This window comes from Nematolebias whitei, chromosome 6 (assembly GCF_014905685.2).
Source record: "Nematolebias whitei isolate Nwh7 chromosome 6, NemWhi1, whole genome shotgun sequence".
Taxonomy (NCBI): domain Eukaryota; kingdom Metazoa; phylum Chordata; class Actinopteri; order Cyprinodontiformes; family Rivulidae; genus Nematolebias; species Nematolebias whitei.
In genome coordinates this window covers 31,442,989-31,456,697 of record NC_056503.1, presented here as the reverse complement: position 1 = coordinate 31,456,697, position 13,709 = coordinate 31,442,989, and the positions used below count along the sequence as shown (strand labels likewise).

Sequence of the window (13,709 nt, the reverse complement as noted above, 5' to 3'; positions counted from 1 at the left end):
ACAAGAAAAGGAAGAGAAACAACACAGCCATTTAGTTTGATGTCTTTTGTTGTTGTGCTTTTTGTTTGTTTTCAAAGTGACACCGATGAAGAGATCTGCACGCACGGAGCCTCCAGGTCATTAATCACCGACCCGACTGGTTTAATGTGCAGCTGCTTAACCTCTGACTGCTGTAGTACGTCCTGTATGATAATTAGTACAGCAGGACAAAAACAAGACGGCACACCGGCGTCATGGAGAGAGGAGACCAATGGGGGGGGATTCCTCGAAAGGCCCGTAGGTGATGAGACTCTGCCCTGGCAGCCATGGAGACCGAGCCTGCTGGTGCCTCTCCTCGCTGCTGATTTATCTCCTTTGGGAAACCAGGAGACACAAAAACAGAACAGAGAGACGCAACAAGAGGGCGGAAAGTTTCCAAGTCCACTGAACCAAAAGCCCATGTGAACCGAACCAAATTAAAGGGCTCCACATGACTTTTGACTCAAAAATCTTACTTCTAACCTACAAATTCCTCAATAACCTAGCTCCATCTTACAGTCGAAATCTTATTGTTTCATATTTTCCTAACAGAGCACTTTGCTCTCAGACTGCAGGCTTACTCGTGGTTCCTAGAGTTTCCAAAAGCAGAATGGGAGGAAGATCTTCCAGTTATCAGGCTCCTCTCTTGTGGAACCAACTTCCAGTTTCTCTCCGTGAGGCTGACACATTGTCCAGGTTTAAGACTGGACTCAAGAGATTTTCCTTTTTGATAAATCCTATAGTTAAGGTTGGCTTGTTATGCTGCTATAGACTTTAGCCCTATTCGCATGGGATTAGTTTTACCTAGGGACTAAGCATCTCTGTGATTTGGACAGAAATGTGCGGGATTCGATATGTAATTAGGCAACTTTTGTTGTCTAAGCTAAATTAGGATTTGGAATCATTTGGAAAAATATAGAAGAAGCTTATTTTAACAGAACGCACTGCTTGCGTCGTCTTTTGTAGATGCTGCTACTTTCTTCACCGCAAATGGCAGCAGGTGCAGAGATGTGCGCAGCTGGTGATCAGCTGACCCATCCACCCATCCATCCGTCCGTCCATCATCTTTACCCGCTTCCTTCTGGTGCCCATCTCTAGCCATCACTGTGCGAGAGGCGGGGTACACCCCGGACAGGTCGTAAGTCCATTTCAACCAGCGGGTGAGCGGATGCACGCGGTCGGTGACAGGTTGTCCATCTGAGCTTAACGCAACTTTTTTAATCTCTAAACTGGCCGGTCGGACCTGCCTCCTCCTCAACAAGTAGATTAATATAATTTTATATTGTGCAATCAGTTTTCTTTGTGCTGATTCGTAAAACCGCATCAAAACCCGAGACCGGCCCAGCCCACACATTAAGCACGTTATATGGACCAGCGCGATCGTGACAACGCAGCGCGTTAACATCTCCGGAAGATGTCCGTAAATTTCAGCTAAATCTCAGGTTTTGGTTATCCTGTGCAAATGCGCCACATAAAAAGCTGACGTTGAGGAGCAATTTATTTATTACATGTGGTTCTTAGGTAAAACTAATCCCGTGGAAATAGGGCTTTAGACGACTACAGGACAAGTTGACCTCATTTCCTTAAATGAATTGCTAAAATTTAATAGTTTTCATTTGATACTATTTCTATCTTAACATGTGATTCTTGACCTGCCATTGTGTATCTGTTCCTCTCAAACCCAGCCAGTCAAAGCAGATGGCCACTTGTCCTGAGCCTGGTTCTGCTAAAGGTTTCTTCCTCATGAGGGAGTTTTTCCTTTCCACTGTCGCCTTCATGCTTGCTCAAGATGAGAGTCTGTGTTGGAGTTAAACTCAAAGCAGTCTGCTCCTCAGATAAATAGTGTTAAATTATTTTTATATATATGAATGTTTCTGTTCAGTGCCCTGAGACGACTTCTATTGTGACTTGGCGCTATATAAATAAACTGAACTGAATTTCTGTCACTATTTTGGGCTTGATATTTGTAACTTTTGTGCACTAACTAATCTTTGTCATAAAGGACACTTTACTGAGTCAGAATCCACATAAGCAAGAAGAAAAATATCTCTACGTGGCCAAAACTCTGTGTAATTAAACACAGGAAGTCACGGTGTGTAAACCATATCCACTTTGTGTTTAACTGCATTACTTCTTTTGACAGACAAACCTAAAGTAGGTTTGAACAACGCAGTGTAGTGATTGTAATAATGCACCTGGTGGACGTCGTACCACTGATTAAAGCTGTTTAAAAGCCAGCAAGAATAAAATGCGATTCCTAAAGAGAAACTGAGGTGTTTGAGAAAATGTCTCTTGTGTCAGAGTGTGAAGCTGCAAGGAATTTGGAGATTTGAATATTATTAACAAAATGAGTCACGGCACATTTTTCTAAACTGACTCCTTATTATTTACAAATTATTCATCTCAAAAGCTTCTAAATGAAACGTGGTTTGGCGAAGTTTGTAGATTTATCACATGGCCTGGTAAAAAGTTAGTTTTGTTCATGAGCGCAGGTGTGAAGACTTGTTGTTTTTGATTTGGAGTGAACGTCGGGAGTTCCAGCCCAATATTAAAAAAGGGGGAATCCACATCATCACAATGACGGCAAACATTAAACCAAGGGACTTCCTGTCCAGAATCCAGGGAAACTTTTGTACAAATACATGTAATGCTAAATGATACATATAGGTTAGCATCATGTGCTACTGACCACGTAGTACTATATAATTGTTGGAAAAAGTATTAATAACTTCAGCAAGATGAAATTTTGCAGTTAGTTTTGTTGTTTAAAAAAAAAGAAGAAGAAGAAGAAAGAAACAGTCCAACCATTAATTATGTGAAATCCTATTTCAGGTTGGACCCGAAAAACAATTATTTTAACCAATCAACCAATCTACGCCCCAACAGATCCACCCCGAACCTTTTTCACATGTTTCTGCTTGTCAAAAAGGCTTGTTCCTCTACACTGTCACCCACCACCCTGCTTTTATTCAGGCTGGAGGATTTAATTGAAGTAAAAATTTGAATCAGTGTTTTTCGTTAAAAAGACAAACTTTTACCAGCTGGTGTTTTATAATCTGATGAAACTGACTGTTTTAGAGTTGGAGTGAACTGGACTGTACGTAACTGGCTTTGAATCTGGATCTAGATTGAATTGAATTACATGTAGCAGCCCCGAGATGACTTCTGCTGTCAATTCAAAACATTTTGAACCACATTATAACATTTCCTTATGGGTCACTGTGAACAGCTAAAAGCTAAATGTTATTTGTTCATTACGTAACAGCGTTTTGGATTTATGCGTTTCTTCAAGTCTGTCTTCACCTTACTTGGTTTTTTCCACTTTGCTATCAGACCCAATGTAGATTGTAACCTTCTTTTTATATTTAGGAAAAGATAGTAATATTACTCTATTAACACTCTAATAGCTTGATTTTTCTACATAGAAGCCTTTTTCATGTCCCGCACCTGAAACAGCCATTAATACATTTCTGTTTTTTAGTATTTCACATCGCTTTATAATGTAGCTGCTTTTATTTTGTTTATTATATAAGTTATTTTATTTACTTTTCATTTTATACACTTTTATGATTGTCTATTGTTGTCTGTACCTCATCTGTGCTATTTGTCTAAAACAGGTCTCTCCTGTAAATGAGTCCTCGTGACTCAATGGGACTAACCTGTATAAATAAAGGTTGAATGAATTACTCAACATTGATGATCCTGGGTCCAAACAAGAAGAGAACAAGCAGGTTCCTAAATAAGACTTGCTCTAAGCTATGTGCTCACAAATCTACTTTCTTTTGGCCGTGATAAATTAGCTTTAAACCTTCCTGCACCTCCTCTAACACAGTAGAGCTTTATCGGGGCTGATTATGGCCTACTTCTGTTTCCCCGGCAGCCTCTATGTATCACGCTCTTCAACTTATGGTGCCATCTCTCCAGAGTGCCACTGACACACTTAGGTCCTTGTCTACCTCGTAACAGGTCAAAGAAATAAATTGGGAAGGGATTTTTGCCCCTAGCATGCTATTTCTGATTCGGTATCCTCCTTCATTTCTGTTTTTGTTCCATCTTTATCAAAGTAGGCAGTGAACCTAAGAGGTACTACTGTTGTGATCACAGTCGCCACCTTCTGTGTTTGCAAAGCTGAGAGTAGCTGGAATAGAGGGTATGAGCCAACCTTCTGATGGCAGCATGCTATGACCTAAAGCAGTAGGGCAGATATGATCCCTATCCCAAACACATGAAGTAACTCTCTGGAGCCACACGTCACATGCAGGAGGTGGGCTTGCACAGGAGGAATAAGGACTTCATCGTGACGTTAAAGACGAGGGGAATTGGGGTCATGCTTTCACTTTCTATCCATCCAACCTCCAGCAGAACATAACAGGCAGGTTTAAACCTGTAGAAAAGCTGTTAGAAAAAAACATATTTGCATCACTAAATGATTCAGTTTCACAAATCACAAGAGAAGCGGCGGCAGAGTTCGACAGCTGGGAATGGATATAAACAAACCATACTGTCTGTAGTGGCGTTCGTACAGCTGTCGCTAGATTGTTGTCAAGCATGGACGTTTTCTCTATCAGCACACGTTTAAATGTAGGCAAGATAAATCTCAGATAGCGCTCTCTGGTTAAAGCACAGTGAGGCTGAGTGCTCCAGCGTTGTGGTTTGAACAGATTGTGATTGGTTTCCCTGCACTAACACTGCCCAGAGTCTCCTCAGCGTCCTAATGTAGCCTGGGAAGCTTCAGCATTAGCAGTAAAAGGTTGGACCTTCGTTAGAAAAGTGCTTCTCGCCACAAAACTTTAGAGTGGATCTCCATCCGGCTGACGGCAGTTGATGGACCTCATGTGTCATTGGCTTCTTTTTTTTTTCATAGTGACATCAGTAATAGAACCAAGTGGGTCAATGGGAGGGAGGAGCCTCGACATTCTCATGAACATTAACACAACACCAGGTGGGGCTTTGGACAACAGGTTCAAGACACGCTTATTTCCACAACAACACACCCAATAACGGCAATAACCGCTTGGGAGTTTTGAGTCTTTGCTGCTTACACTCCCGCTATAAACGTATCGGTTGTATATTAGAGTGCAAGAGCAAATGAAAGACCTTAAATGAGAATTAAAAACACTTGAATTAGCCCTTGAATTGAAAGAACAGTCTAGAAACAGAGATACATGGCATCCAGGACAGAGAGATTTGACAGAGAAATTATAGATTAAGCACAGATGCAGGTTTTGTTTCCCTCTTTCTGATGAAAAGTGGTTTTTTTTCTTTTCTGCTTGTCTGTCTCGAGACAGAGCTCACAAGGAGCCCTGTTATCCTAGGGTGTTCAGTCAAATTGGGTGTGGTCTTGATATACGTTTCACACACCCCCTTCACTGTGCCCTGCTTGAACTTTAAAATGCACGCGCACACCCACCCTCCTGCCGATGTGTTCGAGTTTCCCAACCCCAAAAATTCTCCCGGAGCGTTTGATAAAAGATGGAGAGAACAAAGGCAGAGAGAAATAAGAGAGCGAGATCCTAAAAGTATGTTCTGCTCTTAAAACATTTAGCAAATCACGCAAATGTCCATTCGTGTGTCTAAAAGCTCAGCTTTAACCCCAGCACAATGACGGGTTCTATGAATATAATACAGCATCGTCTCAGTTTTTTAGTTGGTTTTCTGCGTCTAAGAGACAGGAGCCACAGCCCCCAAGGGAGAAATCAAAAGGAAAAGAAAAAAGGAGGAAGAGGAAGTAGCAGACAGTTTTTGATATGCGCCCTGCTTGTGTGTCACCAGGTGGGTGGTTGGGTCTCTTCTGTCTGTGCTGTTGTCTGGAGTCAGAGGAGAGGAGCCGGAGAAAGGGAGGATCGAGTAGGATTGTTCAAGGGGTCAAAGACAAGGGGTCAGGAGGTCGTAAAGGATCAGCCCTGGGTCTCCTTGCTGCTTTCTCGATCCCGCTGTCCACTCTTGTTCATCTTCATCTCTGTCAGCTGGATGTATCGCAGCACGTTGGTGTCTGAGATGGAGATGAGACAGCAGATATGAGCAGGAATCATCCTGAGTTTGTTCTATTTTAACTAATAAACCACCAGAAAACAGAGTTACTTTACAAACAAAGGCACCTAAGGGTTAAAAAATACTTTCAGAATCAAGCACAGAGCAGTGTGTTCATCTTTTGGTAAAATAAAAAGGCTTTACAACTCAATTTATATATAAAAATGTAGCTAAGAATACAGGGGAAACACTTTGATTTTAAAGACAGAGTTGCTATCCTTGTTTTAGGAAGTTTTTCTAATTAGCTAAGTACAATATTATAGTAAAATATTAATACTAATGCTACTGCCATTAAAAATAAGTGTTAGCTAGTACAACTTTTCCAATAAATGCTAATCATAATTTAAAAGTCAGTTTCAACAAAACATTACCATTGAAATACAATCTAAATTTGATCGACATCACAGTCATGTAAATGTGGTAAAATTACACCCATCTCTTTTTTAAATTCAACCTTTATTTATACAGGCTAGTCTCACTGAGCCACAAGGACTCATTTACAAGAGGGACCTGTTCCAGACAGAACATATAAAGTACAGACAATAATAACAATAAACTACAGTAAAAATGCAGTTAAAATAAGAGTAGTGCATAAACCAATAAAGCAGGGTGCAATACTAAAAACAAGAACACATCTGCCTTAATTTTTCTATTTACATTATCAAATGTTTGAAACCCCTTATATAAATTAAGGTGGACAACTTCAGTTCCTGTTGCAAGGAACTCAGTTCTGTTTTTTTTTTTGTTTCAACCTCAAGAAAACAAGTGATTTTCAGTGGTGGATGCTGACTTCTGATGTGATGTGGCTCTTTAAACGTAAGCTGAGCTGGACAAACCTGACCAACTCCAAAAGAGGCAGTTGCGTAGCTACGTTTGTGTGCTTTACCCTGCCAGGCCTGCTTTAACATGAAACTCTCATCATTTTCAAGTCAAACAGAATTTTATTTTCAATACTGATAAGGATGAATGCATTCCAGAGCGTAGACTATTCCATTAAATGCTGTTAATTGATTTTCACCTGTGGGTTCGCGGTTCTTGGCGTCACACAGGTGGCGCAATGCACATTCGTAATCACCCAGGTGATAGAAGGCGATGCCGGCTCGATACATGGCCTTGAAGTGGTCTCTCTGGTGGCTCAGCACCTTCAGACAGTACTCCTTCACTCGCTCATAGTTCACCAGCTCCGACTGTAACAGACAAGCTGCAGGAGGAAGATAGGAAGGAAATTAATGGCCTGTAAATTTATGACAGGTTAAAAAAGACACATTTATTTTAAGTATTGGAAGTTAAGAAGACAGATTCCTCCCATAATGAGATTTGGAATATTCTGTTGACATCTCTGTGCTTTTAATAAAGCTACAGTAAAATTTAGCCATCCCAGTACATCCTCTTGGTAGCGGACTATAAATAGTCAGGTCTGAAGTCTCACCATGTAGAGAAAAGACAAAAAAATAAAATTACACAAGCAATCTGAGCCCTTGGGCAGGAGACTGGGGTCTCAGTTGTTGACAGCTTTTGCTAAACTTGTCAGAAGAACAGGCGAAACAGAAGCCTCGAAATAATAAAAATCAAGAGACCAACACAGAACAGAAAATATTTGAAAATTAGGTGTACATTTTACTGTAGTTATGTATCTTATGCGTTTCACAAGCAATTGTCAGCAGTTCTTAGATCAGCTCAGGTCGGAGTAACTTCATTAGTAACGACACACAAGTGAAATTGCACACACACACACACACGCACCCACGCACGCACGCACGCACGCATGCACACACGCACACACGCACACACACACACACACAGCTTTTAGTCCATCAAAGCTTTTAAATGCCAGCTGATGGATCAGATATCTGATCACTTACTGGTTCTCTGCTGGTCACAACCCCACAAGCTTTTACCCACCCTCCCCCTCATCTCTATCTCTGCCACTTAAGATACTTTAAAACAATTTCCCTCGATCTCTCCTTGTCCCTCCACACAAGTTTCTCCCACCCTTTTATTTCCTCCAACTCTGCCCTTGATTCAGGCATTTCTGTGATTAATGTGAGCATTAGCTGAGAGGCAGGGTGAGTCAGGAGTGAGAGTCAGAGAGAGAGGAGAGGTCGGGAGGAGGAGGCGCTTGTGTGGGAGGCTCGGGTTAAGGCAGGGTGAGGAGTGGACGCTTGTGGAAGCAACAAGGTGAGGAGGAGTGTGTAAAAGTAGTTAAGTCCAACCTGTGATCAACAGGTGGGGTGAGGAGCAGCTGGGACTGAAAGGGTGAGAAAGGTCAAAGGTTGAATGTTTTGTCAAACCAAAACATTCAACGTGTTCACACACACGAAAATATAAACTGACCTTAACTGGCAACAAGGCATCTTTAAAACAACAAAAACTTGATTATGGACATAAATATATGACAGTTTATTCTGTATGTCTTGGTGTTTATTGGTTGATTTTTTTAAACTCAAATATATATATATATATATATATATATATATATATATATATATATATATGTATATATGATCTGGGCGGCACAGTGTCTCGGTTGGTAGACCTTTCATTCAACCTTTATTTATATATTTATATAGGTTAATCCCACTGAGCCTTGGGGACTCATTTACAAGAGAGCCCTGATGCCTCTTAGTGAGAAGGTCGTCGGATGAAATCCCGGCTGGGGGCCTTTCTGGGTGGAGTTTGCATGTTCTCTTCGTACATGCGTGGGTTTTCTCCGGGTACTCCAGTTTCCTCCCACAGACCAAAAACATGCATGTTAGACTGATTGGTAACTCTAAATTGTCCTTAAGTGTGAGTGAGTGAATGGTTGTTTGTCTTGTTTGTCTCTATGTGTCCCTGTGATGGACTGGAGACATGTCCAGAGTGTCCCCTGCCTCTCGCAAAATGTCTGCTGGATATGGGCACTAGTGACCCCCGTGACCTGAAAAGGAAGAATCGGGTAAAGATAATGGATGGATGGATGGCTATATATGATCCTTTAAAGTAGTCTTAATATGTCTTCAGCTTTTTAAAGTTATTTTTGTAGCATTTTTTAAAACTCATTTTCTGTCTATTTGTTGTGTTTCATCCCTGACCTGTGCAGTATATTGTGTAGTGTGAGCTTGAAGAAAGAATGAATTGAAAGTGGAACTAAAAAATCATCTCCAGCAGACAAAGGGTGACAGGAATGGTTGAGTTGTGAAAAAATTGAGCCAAAACCCCAAAGATGTTTCTTTGATAACAAAGCTAAACTGTTTTCAAAAAGAACTCCCAAACCAAACCATAGACTACATGACGGTACACAGACCATCGCACGTAGACTGAGCAAACCCAAGGAGCTCATATACACAGGAAGCAAAGCATAGACCTCCAAACCATGACAGACAGTCTCTGAACGTTGTTTCCAAGAAAAAAGGAAACAGTCCAGCAAAGGGTTGAGACAAGACCTGAGATGCATCGTCCTTCAGTTGATCATTTACTGTAGGACAAGTTTTCAGCTAATATATGTTTGGAAATCACCTTTTTTGTGATAAAACACAACTTTATGTGGTATTTGTTTTATAAATTCAGCAAATGAAATAGGAAGAAATTGGGTCTTTACAACAAAGTGCCTAAAGTTTCTATTTAAAAATGGCTCTTCACTAATATGTCTGTTCTGTGTCTGAAAATGGTCAAGTAATGGACTAGAATTGAATAAAACATAAACCTGTCAAAGTTTTCAGAAAATTTTTATAAAACCTTTAGAAAGTCTGAACAAATATCGGCCAAAACCACTAAAAGATTACAAAGAAAATTTAGCAGCTGAGAAGCAAAGAACTGTTTGAAGACATGAGGGATGACAAAACTTTTGCACAGCAATGGTTAACAAATTGTTTAGCTTCTGACCCACAAAATAAATATGTTAAAGACTTGTCCGAAGTATCCTTGGTTGAACTATACAAACGCTGCTGAAGAAAAGTAGATGAGGCCAATATGACAACTTACACTACTTCCCTCCCTTTAAAATATGCTGGTATTATTTATTTTTATTTAATTTCTGGAGATCATCCCCTCCTGGGGACCACTGGTACTAGCTATTTTAAAATATATTTTAAAAAGTGGATGAATGAACATGTACACAAACTCAAACACAACGTTTAATTAAAAATGCAACAACAAAAAAAACCGGACAACCTCTTATCTTCCGCGAGGCTCATGACTCAGCACAGAGACGAGCAGGAAGGTCAAAACCGTTTCCTCTCCTCAGTGAGCAGATGTCTGCTCAGCCCATTACAGCGCGACTCACCTCACAAGCCTTCTGCCTTTGCTGCACACCTTTCCCCACAATCATCTCCTCCATTTGTTTTTACAACTAGACCACTCTCATTCCTGCACGCCCATCCATCATCTCCCTCCAGCAGAGAGCTTTGAGAGGATTCACTTACAATCCATAATGGTTTAATGGCCGACTTCGAGGTTTCACTGGCGCTGACAGACCAACACCGATGCATACAACAGTTACAAATAACAAACACACTGTGACTCAGGTGAAACAACCACGAGGGTTAAAGGTAAAAGATATACCTACAGACAGGACACAACACTCTTTCTAGCACATGGCTTAAGAGGATTATGGATGAAAAATATGTGAGGGATACGTCTGGCTGGCCGCGCCCAGTCGGCCCATTAGGCAGATGGATGGAATACCAGTAGAAATGTAGAGTGGTGAGAGGCATTAAGGGTATGATAATGACGGGATCAACGGAACAGGCTTGGCAGTGACGCAGACAGAAACAAGCCCAATAAAAACGTCGGAGTGATTTCACTGGAGCCGCACTGTCCCCTTCACTAAAGGACATCATGTCCCGTAATTTAAGGGCCAGAAAGTGTAGAGTGGGCAACAGTTGTCGTGATAAAGCATAAAACATCTGGAAAATATTGAGGGATGTTTTAGCCTTTTGTACTTTTTATTCATTTTATTTGTTTATGTCATTATATAGTGATAAACTACAACTTTACTGCCATTCACCTGCCAAGAATTTCATGTAAATACTTGTCTGTATGTCCCAAATTTGGCTCACATTGTCTTATTTAAACAAATAAGTTTGCATTCTTAAGAGTCTTTAAAACATCTAAAAGAAGTATAAATCACTATAGACTATAGCTGTAACATATAGTTAGTTTTCATGGCATGAAAAGGCTTTTCAAAATCCCTGGACAGTTGTGTCACAGTTGGCCAGAGGACTGGACTCAGAAGTCAGAGAGACACGAGCAACTCAAGAACTAAAACCGATTTATTATTTTATAAAAGCAAAACCAAAATGGTGATGCAATGACAACAGCAAAACTACCCACAAAAGAAACAAAAAGTAATCTTCAGGAACAAAACTGTGACATAAAACCAACAATGCACTGCTGGTGAGTGAGTCATGGACTGAACATACAGGAATGAGGTAAATGGGAAAGTGGAATCACTAAATACTAACTGGGAACAGGTGAGAGTGGGCGTGGCTTCTGATTGAGCAGAAGAATTAAAGTGAGGGGAACGTGAGTGAATAAAGAGGAACACAGTTAAACAAATCTAAATCCAAAAATCACAAAACATGAAACAAATAAGTGATGAACGAAGCAAACAAAAACACGGATCCTGACAAATTTAAACATTTGTGCCTACTGGATAAATCAGACATTTAGGAACATAAAAAAGACAGAAACAAAGTGCAGAAAAACAGCATGAACACTCGAGACCCGAGGGGGTACTTAAAGCAAAAATATTTTTGATAAATTAAAAGATTCTGCAGGAGCAAATAAATTAAAATAAAGTACAAATCAACAAAGACCAAAACAATGACTGCAAACTCCAGAAGGATGTAAGACAAGTTAAACATATCCAGGTTCTTGTTTCGATTGACTCAACAAAACCTGAACCTCCACCCAGAGCTGCAGCAACAGTGGTTGTGATTTTTCCTGGTTACGTCAGACTTTCCTCTTCCGGCTGAGCACAGTCACAAAATAGGAGTGCTTCAAGCATCAATTGATGCTTCTTCCAACAAAATATACTGATCACTCAATATCAACAAGGGAGAAAATAGCTAAATTGTGCTGACTCTCAATACACAACAGAAGATTAAGTGGATGGAGATGTAGAGAATATGAAAATAATTACAGGAGAAAAAAAACGTAGCTACATTTAGGACAAGAGACATCTGTGCAGAAAATTCTTGTAACAATATTTTATAAAAATCTTTTAAACCTCCATCCATCCATCCATTTTCTTTACCCGCTTATTCCATTTTGGGTCACGGGGGTCGCTGGTGCCCATGTCCAGCAATCACTGTGCGAGGGGCGGGGTACACCCTGGACAGGTCACAAGTCCATCACAGGGACACATAGAGACAAACGAGACAAACATCCATTCACTCTCTCATTCACACCTAGGGACAATTTAGAGTTACCAATCAGCCTAACATGCATGTTTTTGGACTGTGGGAGGAAACCGGGGTACCCGGAGAAAACCCACGCATGCACGGAGAGGACATGCAAACTCCACCCAGAAAGGCCCCTGGACCGGGGTTTGAACCAAGGACCTGCTCGCTGAGAGGCAGAGGCTCTACCAGTTGCGCCACCGTGCTGCCATCTTTTAAACCTTTAAACCTTAAACTTGAAAGGAGCGAGGCACAAAACTATGCTGAGCTGAAGTGAAACTTTGACCTCCTCATTAGATTTTCCTCTGCAATATCAAAACAGTCGTGGTTGGGTGATCTTTCCTTTGATCAAACGTTCCTACACCGGTTTTGTTTAAAACTAAATTGAAGATAAGAGGGTTTAAATAAAGAGACTGCACAAAGTAAAAAGGTGATTCGGACAGGACAGATTTATCTTAATGACATTCTTCAATGAAATGAACAATAAAAATGAGCTGAGGGTGCAACGCTTTAGTCTCAGTGCCATATTGTACTGTATATTTGTATCTTTCTGCTAAATCCAAAAAGGAGCAGACTGAGAAATTAAAAGGAAAACTTGAAAAACTTGTGTAAATGTTAAAAAGCAAGAAAAACTCCAAAGCGAAGCAGCTGTGAGGCGTTTAATTCTAAAGTGTCAAACCTGAAAAAAAGTCTGGAGTCAAGCAGAAATAACACCAAAGCTTCTGAGAACAGAAACAGCAAAAAACAGATAAAAGACAGCAAGCTGGAATGAAAAGAGGCAAGAGATTAACAGAGGTGGTAAAATGTCAGAATAGTAAAAAAAAAAAAAGGAACAGCACACTTTCTGTCTCGAGTCAAAATACATCGTTTTGCCTATTTATTCATTGATTTCCTATTTATCAGCTTTACTAAGGATGTTTCTTTCTCTGGACTCATGTCCTTCCCTCTGTCTGTGTCTCCTCTCCTGTCACTCTTCATCATCCACTCTGTCTGGCTAATTCAAGGCCACTAGTGGCCCTGGTGATTAGTCTGCTGTCCATCACCTTGTAATTAGTTCTGCGGGAAGATAATGGCAGATGGGAAAACCCATTACTCTCCCCGATACTCTTACAAGAACATTCACATTTCTGTCATGTCTTACTGCATGCATCCTCGTTCACTTCAACGAAAAGTTCTCTAACTGCTTGTGTGTATATATATATATATATGTATATATATGTGTATATATATATATATACATATATATATATATATATACATATATACATATATATACATATA

General features: G+C 40.4%; 1 protein-coding gene across 1 annotated transcript in view; it reads right to left on the bottom strand.

Annotated features, from left to right (window-relative positions):
- Positions 1–5,585: 5,585 nt before the first annotated feature.
- ttc9b (tetratricopeptide repeat domain 9B) overlaps positions 5,586–13,709 on the bottom strand; it is a 50,203-nt gene continuing 42,079 nt past the window's right edge. Inside the window, 2 exon segments of the mRNA XM_037677508.1 lie at positions 5,586–6,010; positions 7,067–7,249. Of these exon segments, the coding sequence (XP_037533436.1) occupies positions 5,916–6,010; positions 7,067–7,249 (278 nt within the window). The 3' untranslated portion in view covers positions 5,586–5,915.